The sequence below is a fragment of the Nyctereutes procyonoides genome, unplaced genomic scaffold (genome assembly GCF_905146905.1).
Source record: "Nyctereutes procyonoides isolate TBG_1078 unplaced genomic scaffold, NYPRO_anot_genome, whole genome shotgun sequence".
In the NCBI taxonomy this organism is placed as follows: Eukaryota; Metazoa; Chordata; class Mammalia; order Carnivora; family Canidae; genus Nyctereutes; species Nyctereutes procyonoides.
In genome coordinates, this window is record NW_026575146.1 from 69,514,097 (window position 1) to 69,536,725 (window position 22,629).

General features: G+C 48.0%; 2 protein-coding genes across 3 annotated transcripts; both read left to right on the forward strand.

The window, feature by feature from the left end:
- The first annotated feature begins 5,364 nt into the window (after positions 1-5,364).
- LILRA5 (leukocyte immunoglobulin like receptor A5) lies at positions 5,365-12,827 on the forward strand. 2 transcript variants are annotated; one of them, XM_055311852.1, is made up of 6 exons: positions 5,365-5,416; positions 5,559-5,594; positions 5,777-6,061; positions 6,195-6,497; positions 12,377-12,427; positions 12,572-12,827. In XM_055311852.1, the coding sequence occupies exons 1-6, from the start codon at positions 5,383-5,385 to the stop codon at positions 12,706-12,708; spliced, it is 846 nt and encodes a 281-aa protein (XP_055167827.1). In that variant the 5' UTR covers positions 5,365-5,382; the 3' UTR covers positions 12,709-12,827. The 2 variants fall into 2 exon arrangements, with proteins under 2 accessions (XP_055167827.1, XP_055167828.1); XM_055311853.1 differs by lacking the exon at positions 5,559-5,594 and having other exon boundaries at positions 5,383-5,416.
- Positions 12,828-16,678: 3,851 nt separating this feature from the next.
- On the forward strand, positions 16,679-21,322 carry LOC129500923 (leukocyte immunoglobulin-like receptor subfamily A member 6). Its single transcript, XM_055311841.1, has 8 exons — positions 16,679-16,726; positions 16,968-17,056; positions 17,276-17,311; positions 17,475-17,759; positions 17,913-18,212; positions 18,439-18,720; positions 19,018-19,317; positions 20,990-21,322. The coding sequence occupies exons 2-8, from the start codon at positions 17,008-17,010 to the stop codon at positions 21,124-21,126; spliced, it is 1,389 nt and encodes a 462-aa protein (XP_055167816.1). The 5' UTR covers positions 16,679-16,726; positions 16,968-17,007; the 3' UTR covers positions 21,127-21,322.
- The last annotated feature ends 1,307 nt before the right edge of the window (positions 21,323-22,629 follow it).

Consider the following 22,629-nt stretch of genomic DNA (forward strand, 5'->3'; position numbering starts at 1 on the left):
GCACTGGGTGTTATGCTATATGTTGGCAAATTGAACTCCAATAAAAAAAAACTCGGTACAGATTAAAATGCAGAACCCGAAGGAAGGGAGCTGGTTGACATGGAACGACATGGGACTCTACTCCACACATTGGCCCCTCTGTCCTCCTGACAGGAGCCCCTGACACTAATGCCTCTTCCTTGGATGCTGGATTCTTGGCTACTGAATCACTGAGCACTCTCATCTGCAGGGTTGTGAGCTAGGAGGTCTTATGTCCCAGACTGAACAGTAAACATAGAAGGACATGATTTCTGTGTTGGGAGGCTTAGTTCTCTGCAACCCTGAGCACCTGAGGCACAGCCAGAATCTATCCAGACTGACTCAGAAGCCAAGTCTGAAATCAAGGAAAAGAAGGAGACTGAGGGCATCCACTGGGGAGAGCAGAGGAACCCCTCTAGTGCAGTGAAGGGCTAGTTTAGGAACTGTAGAGAAACGAGATGATGACAAGTGGAGGGATATAGAACACAGAGCAGAGGGCAGGCTGGATGGGGGTCTCCAGTTCCTCACCATGTGCTTCCATTTCCCCTCAGGAGTAGCTGACACTGTGAGCCCACCCAAAATATGTCAGACCCCAGCACTGGTGAGTAGGAGAAAGTCTCAGTTCTCGGGCTGGTGTGGAGGGTGAAGTCCTTCTTGTCGGGGAGAGGTAGATATCCTGGGAGGACATCTGGATCCCGGGTGATGTGGGCCCACCCTGACCTCTGGGACCTCTCTGTCCTAATCCTAACCTCTGACCTCAAGGATTACATGCACAGTGGAGAATCTCATCCACTTGGGCATGGCTATCTTCGTCCTGGTGTTTCTCGGCATTCTGCAACTAGAGGCTCAGCAGAGCCAGAGAAGGACCCCAGGTGCAGCCAGGAGGTAAACACAGGGAGCAAACCCACCCTTCCCTGTGGCAGAGCTTTGGACATGAAAGTAATGTGCCTAGGGGGATCTGGAAGAGAGCGTGGAGCTCCTGTTAGCTGAGCTGTCTGCTGAGAACACAGAGAGGGAAACATGGTTTAGGGGCCAGGAAGTATCTGGGCTGTTCCCTGTCCAGGACTCATCCTCCATGATGTGTGATGCTGTCCCTCCTGCCATTGTTGGATGCCCTTGACTGTCCCTCATCTTCCCTCATGCCTGTTTCATGAGGGTATGACCCACACAGCAGGTTTGGGTTTATACCTTCCTATAGCAGCAGCTTCTGGTCCTATTCATGGCATACATTTTCTACCTGCTGAGCTTTGCCCGAGTCTGCTCAGACAATGAGCCACATCCCAGGGGAGAAGCTGGGTCTCTGAACAGACACTTCAGTGTCCTGGGGTGTGTGATTAGGAAATAAAACTAGGTTTCTGTGTCAGGACCCATCTTCCTCAGAATCTAAACTGGGATGGAGGTTCTCGGTGTAGACGTGGGGCTACTTCAGAGATGAGGCACAGGTATCTGCAATTTTGTTTGTCAACGTGGATGATCAGGGCCATGATGGTAGAAACCCTTATTCTCACATCCTGCTATCTGTATCTGCTTTAATTATGACATTCTCCAGGTGTTCATGATCCATTTTCTTCTTCCCTTTTCTGAATGCTTCATAAATTGAAACCATATTGCATGTCTTACTATTTTGACCCCTTCACACAGTCATCAGAGTCCTTCATGATCTTCCTATTGCTCATTGCTAATTACATTGTTGCTTTTCCAGGGGACACATTGCCTATGAGAGCAATGGAAGTAATTGGAGGTCCTTCTAATTTTGCCTAATAATGCTTAACATTTTAGGGACAATATGGGCCTTAAGATGTGCATTCCCCCCTGGTTGATATATACGTGACACCATAGTATTTGTTTGTTCCTTCATTTTATATATAATGTATCACATATCACTCCCTTCATATTTATGTAATATAAGTAATGAAAAGCTTTCTAACATTTGTACTCATTCGATTAAGCATTTATTGTATAAAAATCAGCTTCTGTGCACTTCAGCTATCTTATTAATAGACTTGTTAAGGTTATAATCTTGTGGAGATATGAATTTGAATCTCTGCTTATGTACAGCCTTATGCTGCATATATTTCAAGGATATGTGATTACATACATACATGTCCCTGCGATGTCAATATAATTTTAATTTTTTTTATTTTTATTTATGATAGGCACACAGTGAGAGAGAGAGAGAGGCAGAGACATAGGCAGAGGGAGAAGCAGGCTCCATGCACCGGGAGCCTGACGTGGGATTTAATCCCGGGTCTCCAGGATCTCGCCCTGGGCCAAAGGCAGGCGCCAAACCGCTGCGCCACCCAGGGATCCCTCAATATAATTTTAAACTAAGTTATTTTTCCTTATGAAAACATTGTGGGGCAGCCTGGGTGGCTCAGCGGTTTAGCGCCTGCCTTTGGCCTAGGGTGTGATCCTGGAGACCCAGAATCGAGTACCACGTCGGGCTCCCTGCATGGAGCCTGCTTCTCCCTCTGTGTCTCTGCCTCTGTGTGTGTGTGTGTGTCTCTCATGAATAAATAAATAAAATCATAAAAAATAATATTTTAAAAAAGAAAACATTGTGGCTTTACATTTAGTTTTGTTGAATATCTATACGACTATCAGCTAATATTTTAAATAAAAATAACAATGTTTTCTAATTTATTTTTTTAAGATTTTATTTATTCATTCATGAGAGACACACACAGAGAGAGTCAGAGACACAGACAGAGAGAGAACCAGGCTCCATGTAGGGCGCCCAATGTGGGACTCGATCTTAAGACTCTAGGATCATGCCCTGGGCCAAAGGTGGGCGCTCAACCACTGAGCCATCCAGGCATCCCAACCTTTTCTAATTTAAAATCCCCCTCAAGAAATATCAGAGAGAGTGAGAGAACATGACAGACTCCTAACTCTGGGAAATGAACAAGGGGTAGTGGAAGGGGAGGTGAGTGGCGGGATGGGGTGACTGGGTGACGGGCACTGAGGGAGGCACTTAACAGGATGAGCCCTGGGTGTTACACTATATGTTGGCAAATGGAACTCCAATAAAAGAAATATACCAAAAAATAAATAAAATCCCCTTTAATAATTTTGTTCTCATGAGATTTCATCGTTAGTGTATATCTGTTTTTTTTCTGAGGAGCACGCTCTGATCCAATCTGTGATTGGTCAGTTGATCTTTCAATGTTAGTACGAAATGAATCCCCCTGTAAATTATAATCAACATTTTATTTAAGCATTGGTTCTTCATGCATTCACATCTGCATTCTCTTACTTTCACTTCCAACACCCAGAATAGTCTTGGGTGCTCAGCATTCACTTCCTTTATATAATTCCGACAACCAATTTGGTGGTTATATGTGCATTTCTCATATTTGGTAGTTAACCTATTGTTAATTATTGGTATTTAAATTTATCATTTGAACACATTTCAAATTCACCCTCCCCTTTGAATAAGAAATAGATGATTCACATTAGCTGAACACTTATACAAGACCTCTCTTAGAACTTCATTTAATCCTAATTACCAAATATAACCAGGCTGAGGGTTAAGACCTCAACACACGAATTTGCAAGAGAACATAAGCACCCAGTCCAATAACATTAATAAACCCAAAAATATTTATTATTGAGTATTCCCAGAATGCATAAAATCCTACCAACACTCAAAATGAAATAAAGAAAGACACCCACAACCCACATCAGTAATGAAATACAAATCTCACAGGCTTTTATGGTGTCACCTAAATAAAGTCTGTTGAGGGTTTGGAGCAAGCTATGCCTCTAGGGAGGAATTAAAGGAGTAGGGAGCTCAGCTTGAGACCAAGCAGCAATTTCTTGTCTTGAGTCTGGGGCAAAGTCCTTGATGGATGGATGCTCCTGGGTCAAGGGGTAGGTTTCAATTTCTGTAAAATCAGGCAATTACAAGAAATCAGTCTCTCTGATCTTGAACATCATCTGCTAAGTATACAAGCAGGAAATTCTGCATTTCATGTCCTCCAGTTCCATCTTAGAATCCTTTCACAAGAGATTTAAGTGAACCTTATGAAGAACTTTATCCAATTTGGATAAATGGGTGAATTTCACAAGAACAATTCTAAAACCAGCTCAAAAATAAGTAGAAAACCTGAATCATCTTTGGGCTCTTAAACTATATCTAAAGATTAAAATCATCCTATAAAACTAACTCCAGGTCCAGCATATTTTACTGTGAGTTCCTCCAAACAATTATGGTTGACAAACACCATTTGTATAGATATTTTTATAGAACAAACACATTCCCACACATTTTCAGGGGCTAGCATGAACACCCAACAAGAATACTTAAAGAGAAGAACATCACATTTAGTCTCCCACATACTTAGATGTAAAATAACTTTTAAAAATGTAGGAAGGGAGGCATCTGGGTGGCTCAGTAGGTTAAACGTCTGACTCTTGCTTTCAGCTGAGGCCATGATCTTGAAGTCACAACGTACAGCCCCACATCCAACTCCTGCTGGGCTGGGCATGGAGCCCACTTGGGAGTCTCTCTCTTCTTCTCCTTCTGCCCTCACACAACTCTCATGCTCTCTCTCTCTAAAATAAAATAAAAAATAAAAATAAAATGAGGGAAAATATCTGATTACATTACTGTTCAATTCACATGGGTCATAGGTAGTAAAAAATATTTTAATATACATCAATTTTCCCCAACAAATCAGGACTTTAACATACCCATTGCTCTCTACAGTTTACAAGTAGGACTTAAAACAGGGAGGACAGTTCTGCCCCCAATCACATGGGACATTGATGATTCAAAGGGATTCACAGCCATATTCTCATGAATGGGAGGTGATAGAAAAATCCAGGAAAATAGAGAAGTCCATGCAGGCTGTGATAGAAAGAAATACCCTGCTCTGGGGCCAGGAGAGAGGATGTGTTTCCTTTCCTATATTTCTCTTCTAGGCTTTTTGCCACAGTGACCTTGACCTGAACAAGCAGAGATGTTACAGATGTGTCTGTGCTGACATGAGTGCCACAGCACAGCAGGAACCCATGTCTTCTGCAGCATCTCTGGGGCAGGGGACCCCATCCATGGTGAGGACCCTAGAGATATGCTGAGGTTGAAGGATACCCTATGGAGGAGATTCTGGGAGGAAAGAACATATGCAGGTCTCCTCACATGGACAGGACATGTCAGAGTCCACTTGCTGCACCATCATGGACCTCAGACCCAGGCTAGGCCCCGGAAAACAGGGTGTTTTCCTTCTTGTAGGGTTGCTGACGTGACAACCCCATGATGAGGAAGACTGGTCCCCAAGGGGACACACCCTGTGTGTCTGTCTGTCCTGTGGGCACTGAGTTTCCTCCATCTGCACAGCTGAACCAGAGACAGAAGACACCATGACCCCAACCATGATGGCCATGCTCTGTCTAGGTGAGATCTGAGGAGAGGACGGGACCCCCTAGTCTAGGAGGGACCCACCCCACAGCCAGGTCCTTGTCTGTCAAAGATCCCAGGCTCAGGAGGCTTATGAGAAGGGATTCTGCTCAGAATTCAGGGCAAACCTCTCTTCCAGGGCTGAGTGTGAGCTCCAGGACCCGAGTGCAGGCAGGTGAGTCTGTCCCCAGGGGTCCCACTCCCACCTCCTCATTGGGAACAGGAACCACCAACCAGGCAGGAGGCATGGAGATCAGCAGCTCTGGGCTGACAGAGGGGGGATACCTGGGGGTTTGGGGCTGAGTTGGGAATTGGGTGTGGGGAGGATCTTGTGACCCAGTCTCTGTTTCCTTCCAGGGACCCTCCCCAAACCCACCATCTGGACTGAGCCAGGTTCTGTGATCCGGTGGGGGATGCCTGTGGCCATCAGGTGTCAGGGGAGCCTGAAGGCCCAGGAGTACCTCCTGCATAAAGAGGGGAAGTTATGGCCTTGGGAGAGACAGCCTGCACTGGAACCCAAGGACAAGGCCAAGTTCTCCATCATGTACATGACAGAGCAATATGCAGGACGATATTGCTGCTACTATAGAAGCGCCACTGACCAGTCAGATTACAGTGACCCCTTAGAGCTGGTGGTGACAGGTGAGAGCCCACTCAGGGTCCCAGACCTCAGGAAGAAGATCTGCTCTTAGAGTGTTGCCGTCTCACAGCCAAGGCCTGGGGATCATGTGGGGGGATCTGAGCCCCATTTAACACAGCCCCTCCCCTCTCCTAGGATTCCATGGCAAACCCAACCTCTCAGCCCTACCCAGCCCTGTTGTGCCCTCAGGAGGGAATGTGACCCTCCAGTGTGGTTCACAGACAGGATTCCACAGGTTCGTCCTGATGAAGGAAGGAGAAGACCAAACGTCCTGGACTCAGGACTCCCAGCGAGCCCCCAGTGAGGTGTTCCAGGGCCTGTTCCCTGTGGGCCCCGTGGACCCCAGCCTCAAGTGGTCGTTCAGATGCTATGGTTATTACAGCAACACCCCCCAAGTGTGGTCACTCTCCAGTGACCCCCTGGAGCTGTTGGTCTCAGGTGAGAAGCCCAACCCTGTCCCCTCTATGTCCTGTTGATCTATTCAGGTCTTTCCTCAATGGTTACCTGGGCTGGGTTGGGAAAAGGGGGGCTCTGAAGGAAGGTCATTCAAAGGGAGATCTATCCCTCAACTCAAAGAAAGCCAACAGGGGCCCTCACACCCCTGCCCACAATTTGACCTTCTCCGGGGTGGACAGCCAGAAGATCTTCAGGGGTTCAGGGGGCAAGTATAAGAGAAGTTTGGGTAAGATGCAGACTCCTAGGTCAGCCCAAAAATCCATCCACAAGACCACTTGTCATCAGGGTGCCACAGGGGTCCCTTTGCTCAGAAGGAGCACACACTACTCCTGGTCAGTTTGAGAGCCCCATCAGAGGATCTAATGCCCCCTCAGATACTCAAACAATCTTGTGTCTCAGGGGGGCTGAGAGTCCAGCAGAGATACCTAGGGTCCACATGTCTCCACGGCTCTAGGCTGGGCCACAGGGCAGATGAAGGAGAAGAGTGTGAGCAGAGACAGGGTCTCTAGGAGAAGCTCCAGCCCCCCACCAGTACTGTCCTTTACCCCAGGATTCTCTAGAGATTCAGCCCCCATCCACACTCCCCAGGACCCAGCTCACCAGCTGGTGAGTTACAGGGGCTTCTGTTCTGGGAGTTATCATTTCTCCCAGTCTCTCAAGAGGAGGGCTGGGAGTCAGGCAGGGATGGCAGGCCACCACAGGGCTCCAGGAGCTCTGAGGCCGGCGGAAGAGGATGGCAGAGGGACAGACTGGGGCCCCAGCTGGGGGAAGAGCAGCCAGGCTGAAGTGGGGAGCTCAGGAGCCTACCTCCTCACCTCCCTGTCCTTGGATTATGAGGTATGGAGGGGTGCTCACCAGGAGAGGGTGTCTCGGTGCTCCCTGAGATAGTGATTTGGGGCAGGTCCCTGGTCCTAGGTGAGGAGTCCCTGTTGTCCCTGTCCTCTCTAAGCAGAAAAGGTCAGCTCAGTGCCCTGTCTACAGGAAGTCTGAGACAGGATACAATTAAGGGATCCCAAGCAGCGGTTCCACAGAGGAGGGTCCACGCAGAGAGTGTGGAAATAGGTGGGACACCTGCCCCGCCTGGGAATCCACATCTAAGCAATCTACACAGGGCTGAGGAGGAAGAGGCAGGGGCCTAAACACCAGGACCCTGAGAGTAAATGAGATCAGACAGGTGACAAGGCAGAGCAAACCCCCCCCCCCATGATTTCCTAGTGTCTCTCCCTCAGATGCTGGGCACTGGCTACTAGTCAGGGGCAGAGGCGGGGTAGATGCTCCCGGGAGGGGCAGGTTCAATGATATGGGACAGTCTGCAGGTGCTTCTGTCTCCTGGGAGGTGGAACTTCTGAGAAAGGCATTCCCAGTCTGAAAAGGGGGCGGCCTGCACTAAGATCATTTCTCACCTTCACTGCCCGGCCTCTCCCAGGACCTGGGAAGGGGTAAGAAGCCCAGGGAAATGCAGATGCATATGATTTTGTCCCTCTGGCCGGGGTCTTAGCAGAACAAGAAGTATTCTCAGTAGGATGGAGACAGCACAGATTAGGAAATGCCCGCTGATTGAGCATCTCAGCTCCTCCTCATCCCGTACAAAACCGTGCAATCTTCTAAAAGCCACCTGCCCCTTGTCAGCACACCTCAACTCCTAGGCCAGGTTTGGAGAACGTGTGCGATTGAGGATGAAGAGGGGCAGTTTTGCAGCACTTGGTGTCCAGGCCTGACTCAGAGCACAGGCAGGATATGGAATGATGGAGGAGGGGAGTCTGGGACAGTTGTAATGATGGTCCACATTCCCTCCCAATTTCCAAAGACCCTGAGTATGGAGCCCCTCACCCACACCTGAGGAGGTCTCTGAGCCCTCTCACATCAGGCCTGGAGCTGCTGAGACCAAGGTGGGGTTTTCTGAGAGTGCAGGTGGAGCCCTTACCAGACACATTCCTAGAGAGATGCCTCCCTGCCTATGGGCACCGCTCCACAGCCCCCTGTGCTCCCCTGGGGGCCTCCATGCCCCTCAGTGCCCACCTGACATCAAAGGTAGGTTCACACAGACAGAGCACACAGGAGTCCCCTTGGATGCTGTGCAGTGTGTCTGTGTGCAATTCGTGTCTGCTCTGCATTGTGTGTGGAAACCTGTCCAGTGTCAACCACCCTGACTGCTTCTCAGAACGTTCGAAGTGAGCCTTGCAGATACAAAATACAAATTTACATTATGAGGATTTAGGACTTTAAAATCTCCAATTTCATTGGGTTTATATGAAATGCATATATTCTTTATAGAGAATAATTTGTGATTATAAAGTGTTTTTCTGGCAGTCCCGGTGGCTCAGTGGTTTAGCGCCGCCTTCAGCCCCGGGCGTGATCCTGAAGACCTGGGATCGAATCCCATGTGGGGCTCCCCGCATGGAGCCTGCTTCTCCCTCTGCCTGTGTCTCTGCCTCTCTCTCTCTAGCTGTGTCTCTATGAATAAATAAATAAAATATTTTTTAAAAAATAAAGTGTTTTTCATAAAACATGCTTACAAATGTGGTTCATAAAGGATGCAGATATGCTCTGCAGTTTCACTCATGAAATTGTCTACTCTCAAAGCTTAAAATTGTTCAACTACTTGACTTATAAGTATGATTTTTTATTTCTTTATACTTTCTAAAAAACAGTTAAGTTCTAATAATCTGTTCTAATACAGTGATATTGATTTAGTTATATTCTTTTTTTAAAAAGATTTTATTTATTTATTCATGAGAGACAGAGAGAGAGAGAGAGAGAGAGAGAGAGAGAGAGAGAGAGGCAGAGACACAGGCAGAGGGAAAAGCAGGCTCCATACAGGGAGCCCAATGTGGGACTTGATCTCAGGATTCCAGGATCACATTCCGAGCCAAAGGCAGACGCTAAACCGCTGAACCACCCAGTGATCCCCAGTTATATTCATTTTATTCTATTAACTTAGTTTTGATTCTCCACCTTCCCATTGCTTTGCAACTGATCTCCTTTAATTTACTGATAATCATTATATCAACTGCAAAAACATTGAAACTTACCTGTTTATTTCCAAATTATGCACCAGTCTTATTTAAGGCAAAAAATATATATAATAATGACAAGATGTTAACACAAAGCTAAGTGTTGTTTTAAGAAAACATCTAAAGTGATACCCAAATTACTGAATTATTTTAAGTTAAACTCATTTTTAAACCCTGTATTTTTATGTATGTAGCAATACTGACCTATTTCAGTCCATTTTTCTGTTATGTTCAGATTTTATTAGGAAAAAAATATGCTCTTCTTAATACGAATTAGGAATGGAATTTTTTCTGGGCTTGTACATTTCCTGACTTATTCTTTCAAATTTGTAGCCACTGCCCCGTTTTGGGCACCAGGGCCCAGCCTGGCATAGGAACCCCGGTGGGTCAGCTCTGCCTGCCTCTTGAAGGCTCATCCAGTCATTGGATTTCTATCATCAGGACCTGTCCTTGAGCCCCCACATCGGGTATAAAATTAAACAAGTAAAATGTGTATGTACCCAACCAAAACAATGCCAGCAACTCAAAGGAAGCTGGGCTCTCACACTTCCGGGGAGCTGGGTGGAAGCCCACCTGCCCCGTGCTCTGGGCTTCCATGGCCAAGGGAGGAAAAGCTGACTCCCAGCCCCCAGCAAAGGCTCCACTAGGTGCTGGTGGCATCCTCCTTAGCTCCCTTCAAGGGCGGCTCCAGAGGCTCTAGCCACCCAGCACTACTGCGTCCCCTTGTCATTCGCTCACAATCTCCAGAGGAGAGGAGGGAGAGGAGTAAGAGAGGGAGGGAAGGGCAAGGTGATGAAGGAACCAAGGAAAATGAAAGCCAATCAGAGCAAGGTGTCTGGGGTCACAGGTGGGAGACATTCCTCTCTTTGGAGAGCTGGGGCAGCCAGGGGCTCTCACAGACGCGCAGAAGCTGTGACTCAGCTGGTATTTGCCAGAAGCTTCCCCAGTATCTGGGGCGGCCCCTGCTTCCCTGGAACCCAGAGGGGAGGGGTGGGGGAGGGGCCGAGGGAGTAGGTCCGCTCAGCCAAGTGGCCCCACAGGTAGTCTCACAGGCCACCTCATTTCCTTCCCACCTCTTTGAACAAGTCCGTGAGAAGATGCTGGGGATCCCCGGGAGCCACTTTTTGGGGCTGAGAAAGATTGATTCTAGTTTCGGGTTGGCCGCCCACTGCCTCCTGGGGATGTTAGTGAGCCCCTCTCCCAGGACAGCCCAGAGCTACACTGTCCTCAGGCTGTTACTGAGCCAGTCCAAGCTGAGCCGCATTGTAAATGCAAGAAACACTCTGGAGTGTAAAGACTTGGGGTGGGGAGGAGGGATGTGTGCAGAATTTCCCTTAGTACGTTTTGTATTGATTGCATGTTAAAATGATGTTTGGGGTGTATTGGGTTGAATCAAAGATATATTAAGATTAATTCACCTGTTTCTTTTTACTTTGTCAATGTGGCTACTAGAACATTTTAAGTTAAATAAATAAATAAATAAATAAATAAATAAATAAATAAATAAATAAATTTGTAGCCCTAGTGAGATACATTTAAAAGACTTCTTGGTATCAAACATTTGGATATTAACTCAATGAATAATGTCTATACTTTATTCATACTTTCTGAATATATAAGCTTATTTTGAATTTTCACATGGAGATTTATAATTAGAATTCATATATACTCTTTTATCTTTTTGTTTTTTATCTGAAAATGGGTTAAATTTGTTTGTGGGATTTTTTTTGTGGGATTACCTAAGTTTGTGCTCATCACTTTTATAACAATGACGATTTTCTCTGTTCCTTAAGGATTGGAGGTGAGAGAGGTTGTCTTTGAAGATAAAAATCAAGTGACTTGTGTTCTTCCTTGAAATCTTATAGCAGTTTTCAGAGTTCTTCGTGAGTGACAGAGAAAATGAGATGAGGAAGAGGACAATGATGATGATAATGATGGTGGTGGTGATGATAATGATAGTGAGGATGATGATGTGGTGGTGGTGGTGATGATGGTGATGGTGATGGTGGTGATGTTGACAGTGGTGATGGTGATGCTGATGAAGATGATAATGGAGTTCCCTCATCTATCCTGTCACATCTGGCCTGTCTCCATTGCAGCAGGCTCATATATCCCAGTTTCCTATTTTCCTCTGGATACTCCTGTACCCACAGATGTGACTTCATTCCATACTGAAAAGCATGTTTAGATCTTCCTAGGGACCTGCTCTTCCTGCAGCCTGTAATGCAGCTAGTCTCGGTCTTCAGGTCACTCCCCTCAGCCTCCTTCTCCAATTCAGGAATCAACTTAAATGTCTTCTCCAAAAGCAACCTTCACTCTGACATTGTTCAGAACAGACCTGCCTCCTTCCTACCTATGATATGTCAAATAACTAACACATTTACAATGTATGCATTGAATTCTCTTTCTCTCAATACATTCAAAAATACCTATTTATTTCCTGTATGTTTAAGACCAACCCCTTATCCATGGACACTGGATCCTAAAGCGTTGAAAAATACAAGGTCTCCTATCAAAAGGAAGTAGCTTTCATTCTCAGAATGAACACAGAGAATAGAAGAGCCCAAATACTTCTGTACTGAGAGATGATTTTACCACTAAATTCTGAGCTAAGGGATGCAGGAAGAGTCCAAAGGGACTCAGAAGCAAAGTCTGAATTCACAAAACACTGGGAGACTGAAAGAATCCAATGAGAACAGAGGCATCTTTCTATAGCAGAGAAAGGGTTCATTACAGTCTATAAAGTTATATCATGAGAAATGCAGGAAGGTACAAGAACACTCAGTCAGGGCACAAATTTGAGTCTCATCAGGACCTCATTTTTCCTCATGGTTTTATGGTTCTCAGAAGCATCTGACAACATCAGCTCATCACAAACCAAGTCAGATCCCAGCAGTGGTAACTAGCAGAAAACTCAGTTATAGGGCTGGTGTGGAGGGTGAAGTCTTGTCAAGGGGAGGCAGGTACCCTGGGTGGACATCCAAGATCCCAAATGATTTGAGTCTGCCCTGACTTCTGTGATCTTTCTGTCCTCATTCTTAGCCTCTGACCCCAAGGATTACACAGTGGAGAATCTCATCCGAATGGGCATGGCTACTGTGATGCTGGTGGTCCTCGGGATTCTCCTCTTTGAGTCCTGGTACAGTCAGAGAAGAACCCAAGATGCAGCCAGCAGGTAAACACAAGAGTGAACAACGCAACAATCAAAGTCGCAGAGCCTGGGAAATACATCTCCTGTGCCCAGAAGGTTCTAGAGGAGCATGTAGGGCATGTTCTGTGTAAACTGACAGCAGGTCATTGTGAAGTGGAGGAGTCATGGCTCATGTGCAGGGGCAATGGATGCACCCTTCTGTCATTAAACTGGACGCACCTTCTCTACCATTGCTGAGTTGTCTTTACTGGCTCTTGTCTTTCCCCATTTCAGTGAGTCCAGCTTATACCCACATGGCAGATTTTAGTCCACATCTCCATACACTGTATGCTCTGGGACAATTTCAGGTAACACATTTTTCTCCACTTCTAATCACTACACACTTGAGGTACACGAAGAGGTCTCTATATCTTCAGGTCAGATAATGCAGGTTGTTTTAATGATTCACAAATTGGCATTAAAAATCCACAAAATGCTCCAACACCCTCTATGCATCCACTATCCTTCACTTCCACCAGATGACAGGGTTGTACTGCCTCTGAGAAACCCACTGTGCAAAACACTGATTCTTGGCACTGGCCAGTATCTCTGGTGCATCGCCTCCCTTCATTGGCAACCACAAGGAGCCACTGTAAGGTCCCTGATGGGGAGTGATGTGCAAATACAAGCCAACATAGGACACTTTAATGCCACACTGGTAGCCCCAAAGTACACCAGGGATTCCCTGCATCTTACGTGGGATGATTCTTTCTACTTCCACTTATGCCACAGGATCAGTAAATCACACCTGAAGTTCCATCACATCCAGATAAGGTGTAAACAGAAAAGTGTAATATCATTCATGGAAGGGGGCGTGAGCACACACACCTAATGCATTTCTTGTAGGATGCAAGTTACATGAAACTGAGAGAGGGGATTATACTATTCTAGTTACAGTGAGACACACAGCTGTGATCTTTAAATATAAACTTTAGAGAAAATGTGTGCATATGCACCAGGATCCATCACAAGAACATTCACGTGAGTTATGCATATTGACCAAAAATCATTTTTAGATTACATGCACAAACTATAAAAGAGGAAAAGTGGAAACTATGTATTCTATGTAGGATATACAATACCATATACACTATGTCTATAAAAACACACTGAAAAAAATTGCAAATGCTCATGTCCATTTATGTTCAAACATGATAGTGAAAATGTAGGTGAAAAACCATGTGTTTATGAATATTCCACTCACCAAAGGTAAAAAAGACATCATGTATTACTTAGGAATGTATCTAATGGAAACCCAGAAAAAAAAAAGGAAAGAAAAGAATTTCATGAAATCCGTGTTGGTGGTTACAAATAAAGCCATATTGGATGGTTTTGTGCAAGAATCTTCTGGAATGTGGGCGTGTTGTTCCTCCCAAGCACTGGGTGAGTCATGGGTCCTTTTGTCTTCATGGGTAGACAGTATATCTCTAGTTTCCATGCAAGTTAGTAAATACAATATGTAGTTAAGAATTTAAGAAGGACTTTAAAAAAAAAGAATTTAAGAAGGACTTGATGGGATGAGCACTGGGTGTTATAGTATATGTTGGCAAATTGAACTCCAGTAAAAAAATACAAAAAATTAAAATTAAAATTGATTTAAAAAGAAAGAATAAAAAGGAGAGTGATGCCTGACTGGCTCAGTCATTAACGTCTGCCTTTGGCTCAGGTTGTGATCCTGGGCCTGGGACCTATACTCATTTCAGGTTCTCCACAGGGAGCCTATTTCTTCCTCTGCTTACATCTCTGCCTCTCTCTGTGTATATCTCATAATTTAAAAAATAAAATCTTTCTAAAAAAATCATTTAAGGAGGATTTATGTCAGTTACTGAACATATCATGAAGCTAGGATCAGAACTGGGATGCAACCCACCAATATAGACTTGAGAGTTATTCCAGAGAGGAGGGTCAACCCTCTCAGAGGGTGACTTTAGAATTACACTTGATTGGTACCTACGTCATACTCAAGGATCTGGTCTTTGCTTGGACCCCATGGAGAGGGAATCGTGTCGAGGTCATGGGGCAGAACCAGCTCCCCTTTGGAAAGAGGTTTGACAGATCCTAAAAACTTAAAGCGAGATTGACCACATAACCAAGATATTCCACTGCTAGGAGTAAGTTGTAGTTCTGCAAGATAGACAATTCTAGAGAATCACATACAACTACGTGCCTACAGCAAAACATACAATCCTGACACAGAATCTGTAAAGAGGGTAGATCTCATGTTAAGTGCTCTTATCACAAGGGAAAGAATTGCACCCAGGAAATCAAGCAGACACTTAAGCAAGTATGTTCACAGAACAACTAACAAGAAACAAAAGGCGGCAACAATCCAGGTCCACCAACGATGATGGATAAACAAGCATTAACTGCTTCCTGCTAGTGCTTTGCACAAAGCATGGAAACAGAATCGAGAAGAGCTAATGGCTGTGGGACAAGATGCAGAGAGGAGGCAGGAATGACTCAGGTTTTTCTGGAGAGAAGGTGCTGCAGTCACAGAAACAGAGAGTCAGAAAGAGGAAGTGAGTGAGAGAAACAAACCACAAACCCAGGCTCAGAGGTCAGAGATGGTAGTTCTCTCTGGGAGACAGTTAACGGTCTGTAACATATTTCCCATCTGTCTCAGGGGGTCTCTCATCCTGGATAGCCCCACTGGCTCCTCTGGTCAACCAAGGCAGGGCATGAGAGAGCTCTCCGTGCTTCACACCCTTCTACATGACACACGATGACGACTCCACACAGTTCTGCCCAGGAGCCCTCGTTCCATGAATGCGACCATCACCACAGTCAGGCTCAGTGGAAGACTGGAGACATCCTTTTGGAGCCATCACATCAGCCTCATCCCTTGACCCTCCTGCAGGAACTCAGTTCCTGAGACCTGATTACTCTCATGGCTCCAACGCTACCTGTCACTGCTTCTCCCTGCACAAAACCTGCCCACCTTTCTCCACCTTCCTCTAATTACTCCCAATATCTACACCTGCCCATCCACGTGCTGACGACCCGACTGAACTAATTTCTCCAGCCCAGCAGGGCCTGCTCCTCCCCAAAAGCAAAATCATCCCAGTTCACACCCTCCCCTCCCCAGACACACATACAAACTATGTATCTCGCAGAACCAGTCTGAACAGAGCAGACTCCTTTCAAACCTCTCAGGCCATGAAAACTACAGAATCCTCTCACTGGCTCTTCCCACCAACTGTGATAGTATTTGTGTTACAGGGATTATGTGAATGTCTCAAAAGAACCCAGAAGCACCACTTAGGGGCCAACCACCTCATCACATACTCATCAGATTAAAGTCAGAGCGTTAAGATTTCATTTGGAAATAAGAGATTGATCACTGCAGAGTGTACACACCTTCCTCCTACAAAACCTGTGCTCCACAGTGGTCAGCTCCTCAATGCAGTAATCTGCTCACATATGACCTTCCTGACAATTTTCCTGCTTCCTGAAGGTAAAATCCAGGAACACCAGCATATCCCCCTCTCCCTGAGGACACAGTTCTGGGAGAGTTCACCAGCCAGCCCAAAGACACTACCCCTCAACACTCTTATGCTCGCCCCATCTTGTCTTGGACTCTTCACCCTAGAGGGTCCCCCACAATCCTGTGACTAAGCTTGCTAGATGGCTACCTGTGTCTGAGACACTGTCTTTGCTTTCTCTCCTTCTCTATAGCTTACCAAACCAATGGCCAATTTCCCATTGTCAATCGTTTGTATTGTCTGTTGTCACTAATCACAGCCCCCAGGAGTTCAGGGAAAGAGTCTGTCACCTCAACAATGAATCTCCAGTGCGTGGGGACATGACTAGATGTGGTCACTGCTCGCTAAACACTGCTTGATCAGCAGCCTCATGGAAGGAAGGAAGAAAATTTGCATTTACAGAAACTCAGGAAAAGGAAGTGTTTCACCCGGGTCATGCAGATTCTGTGATAGGCAGGGGCAGAACTGGAACTGACATTGGACTGGCTCCCAGACCCTGCTCTACTGCCCCAGCCTGGAGACCTGGTACGATGGCCACTCTCTGGACGTGGGCTCCATGAGGAAGAGGCAGAGGGAATGGGGTCTGGGGAAACTCACATCTGGTCTGCAAGGCTCCAAGGCCTGCTGCTGTTGGGCCACCCTTCAGGGAGAGAAGAGCAAGACCCTGAGTGGGCTGTTCCCCTTCCTGTGAGGCTGGTCATGAGGGCCCTGTGACTGAAAAAGGGCCTGGGCCATGTTACACCCCATGCATCTGTCCATCCTGCAGGCTCTGGGGACTTTATAAGCTGTCTGAACCTCTGGGGACCATGGAAGGCAGAGCCAGAACCCTGAACTTCACTGCCCTTCTTTGCCTGGGTAAGATCTCTGGAAGAGAGAAGGGATGGGGTTGTCTTCTCCCTGTCCCAGGTCCTGGTTCCTGAGAAACCCAGGTCAGGGAAGATCTGCCAGGGGGGCAGAACTTCGGGGGGAGGAGTGTCCTGAGCCCCAAATGTGACCCCAGTGCCCAGGGGCCCACCCAGGCCTGGAGCAACTACGTGTGGGTGGAGGGACCCATTCACAGGCACTCTCTTCCAGGGCTGTGTTGGGGACCATGGGACCAGGTGCAGGCAGGTGAGTCCTCCCCAGACATCCTACTTTTGCCCATAACCCCAGGATAGCTGGGGGCAGAGGGTCAGGGATTATGATGACCAGTGTGGGAGGGGCCTTGGGTTGGCAGGGGGGAAAATAAGGCGTGAATGGCACCTTTGCAACTATGCATCTGATTCCTTTCCAGGGACCCTCCCCAAGCCCTCTATTTGGGCTGACCCAGGCTTCATGGCCACCAAGGGGAGCCCTGTGACCCTCTGGTGTCAGACGTCTCTGCAGGCTGATGGCTATTACCTGTTTAAAGAGAGGGTCTCTAGACATTTTTCCATGGAGATCTCCCAGGATTCCAAAACCAAAGCCAGTTACTCCATTGAATTCATGAGCACACATGAGGCAGGGCGATACCAGTGTGCATATCAGAGCAGGAAGAGCTTGTCACAGCTGAGTGACTTCCTGACCCTGGTGGTGACAGGTAAGGGCAGGTGCTGACCCGACCTCTGGGGCCCCTCCTCCAGGCTGAAGAGAATGGAATGTGGTCTCAGGGGACCCCTTGCTCACAGCACAGAGTACATGGAGTACATGGGTTGACTGTCCGCTGTAACATAGCTCCCTCCTTCTCTCTCAGGAGTATTTGAGGCACCCACCCTCTCAGCTAACCCAGGCCCTGTGGTGGCCTCAGGAGTGAACATGTCCCTCTCCTGTAGTTCACGTTACCCAAGGTACTCATTCCATCTGCTGAAGGAGCAGGGAGCTGATGTGCCCCAACGCCTGGAATTGACGATCCTTCGTGAGAGGTACCGGGCACTCTTCCCTGTGGGCCCTGTGAACACCTCCCATGGGGGGACCTACAGATGCTACATTTCTGAACAGTTGTACCCGTATTCATGGTCACACCCCAGTGACCCCCTACACCTTCAGGTCACAGGTGAGGCAGCCCCTGCTGTACCCCATCTTTCTCCTGGGCCCATATGACTGACCTAAGCCATATGCCCAATGGAGCCCTGGGAGTGATGCAGGGTGGGTAACACTGGCCTCCTAGGGCCAGAACTACAGGTTGATGGCCTTGGGAGGGACCCATGGTAGCTTCATGTAGGCCTTGGGCCCAATGCAGGGTCTGGGTCCCCTCAGTGCCACTGTGCCCTTCCATGCAGGTGCCTACAGGGAGCCCTCACTCATGGCCCAGCCGGGCTCACTGGTTCATTCTGGAGACAACCTGACCCTGCAGTGTCGCTCAGAAGCTGGCTTTAATAGATTCGCTCTGACCAAGGATGAGGAGCTCAGACCGGCCCAGCATCTGGATGGTCAACCCAGCCCCGACTTCCCCCTGGACACTGTGAGCCACACCCACGGGGGCCGGTACAGGTGCTACAGTGGACACAACCTCTCCTCCACATGGTCAGCACCCAGTGCCCCTCTGGACATCCTGATCACAGGTGAGGTGCCCCCTGCCCCATGTCCTGTCTGCTGAAGGCTCAGGGGCCACTGTCACCCCTGGGTGATGGGGTCCGGGGAGAGGGTCAGGAGCACAGGCTGAGATGGGGCCATGTTCTAGGGACAGGGGCTGAAAAATGGCCGGTGAGGGTCATGGAGATGAAGGACATCCACTCAGAGAGACAAGAGGAGCTGAGAGGGGTCTCAGAGTCTCTGGAGAGATGAAGGTGGTCCCCCAGCTGGGTCAAGAGCGTGTGTGGAGGCAGGCCTCTACACGTCACGACCTTCCTTTTCCCCAGGAATATACCCAAAACCATCCCTCTCAGCCCAGCCTGGGCCTTCAGTATCCTGGGGAGAGAATGTGACCCTGCGGTGTCGCTCTGAGATCTGGTTCAATACCTTCCACCTGTCCAAGGAGGGGTCCCTTGCTCCTCCCCAGCACCTTCATCTGCAGGATACAGCTACACTGTATGAGGTCAACTTCACCCTGAATCCTGTGACCTCAGACCACCAGGGGACCTACAGGTGCTACAGCTCACGCAACTCCTCCCCCTACCTGTTGTCAAGTCCCAGTGACTCCCTGGAGCTCCTTGTCTCAGGTGAGAGGTCCACTCATTTGTCCTTTGATGGCCAAGATGCTCGGGTCATTGGCCTGTCCTTGCATAGATCTGGGCTGGGATGGAAGAGGGAATTAAGGAGCCCAACCACTGGATGATACCTCTTATCAGGAATAAAAAAAAAAACAGAGTCCATGCCATGTTCATGTCTTACCTACACCAGAGGAAAAGAGGCAGAGCCAGGCGAGTGTGGGGAGGGGACTGAAGACTATAAAGGAACTGTGAGGAGGTACGGTGGGGTGAGGAGAACAGAGAAAGCCACCACAGCCCCACAGCCTGCTTCTTGTTCCAAGCAGCATTTGGAGACTGCAGGCCCTCACCCCATGGACAATCTTCATGTCTGCTGGGTTAAAGTCTTCTTAGCCTGCAGGAAACACAGCCTTCCCAGGCCTAGGCTGAACTTTGCTGATTCTCTGCACTTTATATGTTTACAGTGCAGTGGTTCCACAGGACCTGGGGCCAGGAGAGGGCGCTTGAAGGGTGGGGCATCACATCTGCAGCAGCACTGAGCTCATGGGGGATCCATTGGTTGTCAGTGGGAGAGGAAAAGCACGAAGGAGGGCAGTCCAGGTGGCTCAGCAGTTTAGCGCCGCCTTCAGCCCAGGGTCTGATCTGGAGACCAGGGATTGAGTCCCACATAAGGCTCCCTGCATGGAGACTACTTCTCTCTCTGCTTCTCTCTCCCTGTGTGTGTGTGTGTCTCTCATGAATGGATGAATACAATCTTAAATAAAATAAAATGAGATTTTTTTATAAAAAGAAAAAGCATGAAGGAGCCAAATCAAGGTGCACAGAGGTGTGGCCTCTGTCTCTGTCCTTGGTGCTGATATCTAGAAAGGAAGACTACAATGGCACCTGTGGAAACAGGACCCCGATATGTAGAGCCAGAGGAAAGGGTGCCTCCCATTTCCAGGTCATGAGGCTGGGGAATCTCTGTAAGTCATACCTGCAGCTAAGTTGATCATCCATTCTTGATTAAGACATTGACAAAATTCTCTTCAGATCTGAGACTTTGTTCTCCCCGTTAAATTCTGAATTATCCCAGAGTTAAAAGACTAATTCAGACCTGAAATTTGATGTTCCTGACTTCTCTGGAAGAAGCTTCAGGAAATTCCTCTCTCTTGGTACCTTTTACCTCTTCTGAATGTAATAGTTGAAGATGGAAAGTGAAGTGTAAATATATAATCACAAGCCAGGGACCAGAAGGAGTTGGTTGGGTGATGTGCAGGAATGAAAAGATAGACCCAACCCCTCCATCCTCCAGGATCCTCATTCCAAGGACGAAATGTAGCCTCTGATGATTCTTTTCCCCTCCTAATTAGATGGATGGTGAGAAGCTGGAGTTACTGACTAAAGGGACTGAGATGGCATTAGCTAGTTTCAGGGACTCCCTGGACATGAGAGAAGGGACTCTTAAGCCTTCCTGTCTCCTCAACCACAAGCTCTATTTCTGACTCTCAGGACTAGCTGATACCGTCAGATCATCACATCACAAGTCAGACTCACAAATGGATGAGTGATGAGGATTTCTGTGTGGGGCAATGGGCTCACAGGATCACATGGTGCAATAAATGCAAGAGGATGGACATGCAGGGATCCCAGGGTACTTGCAGTCTTCCCTAACCACCACAACTTCCTTGTCCACAACCTCTAGCCTCAAACAGCCAAGATTATACGGTGCAGAATCTCATCCGGTTCGGCATGTCCGCCTTGGTCCTGATGGTTCTTGGGGTGCTGCTCTTTCAAGCTCAGCATAGTCAGAGAAGACCCCAAGGTGCAGCCAGGACTTAACTGTAAGTGAGACAAGACCGACTGTTCAGTGAGGTAGAACATTGGAAATGAATTGAGGATATCAAGAGGTTCTGGAAGAAAATCTGGGCATAAGCTAGAGAAACAGTCTGCTGAGAATATTCTGTGTATAAACATGGTTTGGGCGCAGAAAAAGTCTGGATTGGTGCTGTAGTGCCTCATATGCAAATAAACTGTAGTCATTTCACTCCCCAGCATTTCTCCTTCCTGGCATTTCCTTGACTTTTTCTGGACTGGCTTCCATCTTTCCTCAACCTATGACATGAGACTACATCCTCCAGGATATCTCTGGGTCCACTTCATGCTCTGCTCCACTTTCATGAAATGTAACTTTCTCTATTTTATTTACCGCATTCCCTGGTGTGTGCGCTCTTTGGCTCAGAAAACAGATTCTGTTTTAAATAACTAAATAAATGGTAGAACACCAAGTCCCATTTGCACTTGGGGGAGCTGCTCTGCCCCCTGCCTGGTGCAGGGCTCAGTGGGGGTTGTTTACCCCGTGAGGCCCCAGGAGGAACAACCACAGTGGCAGCGGCCAGCTCTGGAGCCCAGGATTCAGCTCCCACAGGAACTACAGAGCTCTCCGTCTGCAGGGCCTGGAGCCTCCGGGGGCGGGGCCGCTGATCTGCTCAGCTCGGGGCAGGAGCGTCCTTGCGGTCCTGGGCCCTCCCGGCCTCTGCCTGTCCGGGGGGGAGGCCGGATCCTGGGCTGTGTCCCCGGCGCCCTGTGCTCCGGAGCCTGCGCTGTTGGATTCGTGCTCCCGGCCGGGCAGCCCCCTCCGCGGAGCCGCCGCCTGAGCCGGTCGGAGCTGCTCCAGGTCCAGCCGTGCCCGCTGCAGCCCTTAGGGAGCTCCGCGCACTCTCTCCGGGGCGCAGGTGTCTATTAGTGTCCCAGGGAGCCTGAGGGCATCCCCGCCCCTCCTGGGGTCCTGCTCTAACTCCCTGCGAGAGCCTTTCTGCCAGGAAGGTTGGTGCAGCTCCTGCTTCTCCGGGAGGGAGCTTTCCTGTCCTGGGGGCACTCGCCTGGGCCTTAGCTCGGCTCCTCGCGGGGCCCCTCCCCCTTGGATGCCTTTTGTTTCTTTATTTCTTTTTTCCCGGTCTTCCTACCTTGATAGAAGCGTGAACTCTTCTCACTGTAGCATTCCAGCTGTTCTCTCTTTAAATCTCAGGCCGAATTCGTAGATTTTCAGGATGATTTGAAGGTTATCTAGGTAATTTGGTGGGGACAGGTGACTTGGGGGACCCTACTCTTCTGCCATCTTGCCCCTCCTCCCAAGTCCCATTTGGAACAGATATATGGAAAACCATTCTGTAAAACACTATCTGGACCTCTCAAGACATTCCTGGTTCATCACATGATAAATCATATCAATTCTCCAGAAATATCATCACTGGGAATGAACACACTGGTGTTTGAAGTGAGAGCCAGATGCTGAGTTTGTAAACAGGCTTCAAGAAATTACCATTTGTTCAAAAATCCTGTTGT

Coding starts and splice junctions, on each gene's coding strand:
- LILRA5 (XM_055311852.1), top strand. CDS start 5,383: ATGACCCCAACCATGATGGCCATGCTCTGTCTAG. Junction 5,595..5,776: donor CAGGACCCGAGTGCAGGCAG/GTGAGTCTGTCC, acceptor GTTTCCTTCCAG/GGACCCTCCCCAAACCCACC. Junction 12,428..12,571: donor CAAGTCAGATCCCAGCAGTG/GTAACTAGCAGA, acceptor CCTCATTCTTAG/CCTCTGACCCCAAGGATTAC.
- LOC129500923 (XM_055311841.1), top strand. CDS start 17,008: ATGGAAGGCAGAGCCAGAACCCTGAACTTCACTGCCCTTCTTTGCCTG. Junction 17,760..17,912: donor CCTGACCCTGGTGGTGACAG/GTAAGGGCAGGT, acceptor CTTCTCTCTCAG/GAGTATTTGAGGCACCCACC. Junction 19,318..20,989: donor CCTGGAGCTCCTTGTCTCAG/GTGAGAGGTCCA, acceptor CACAACCTCTAG/CCTCAAACAGCCAAGATTAT.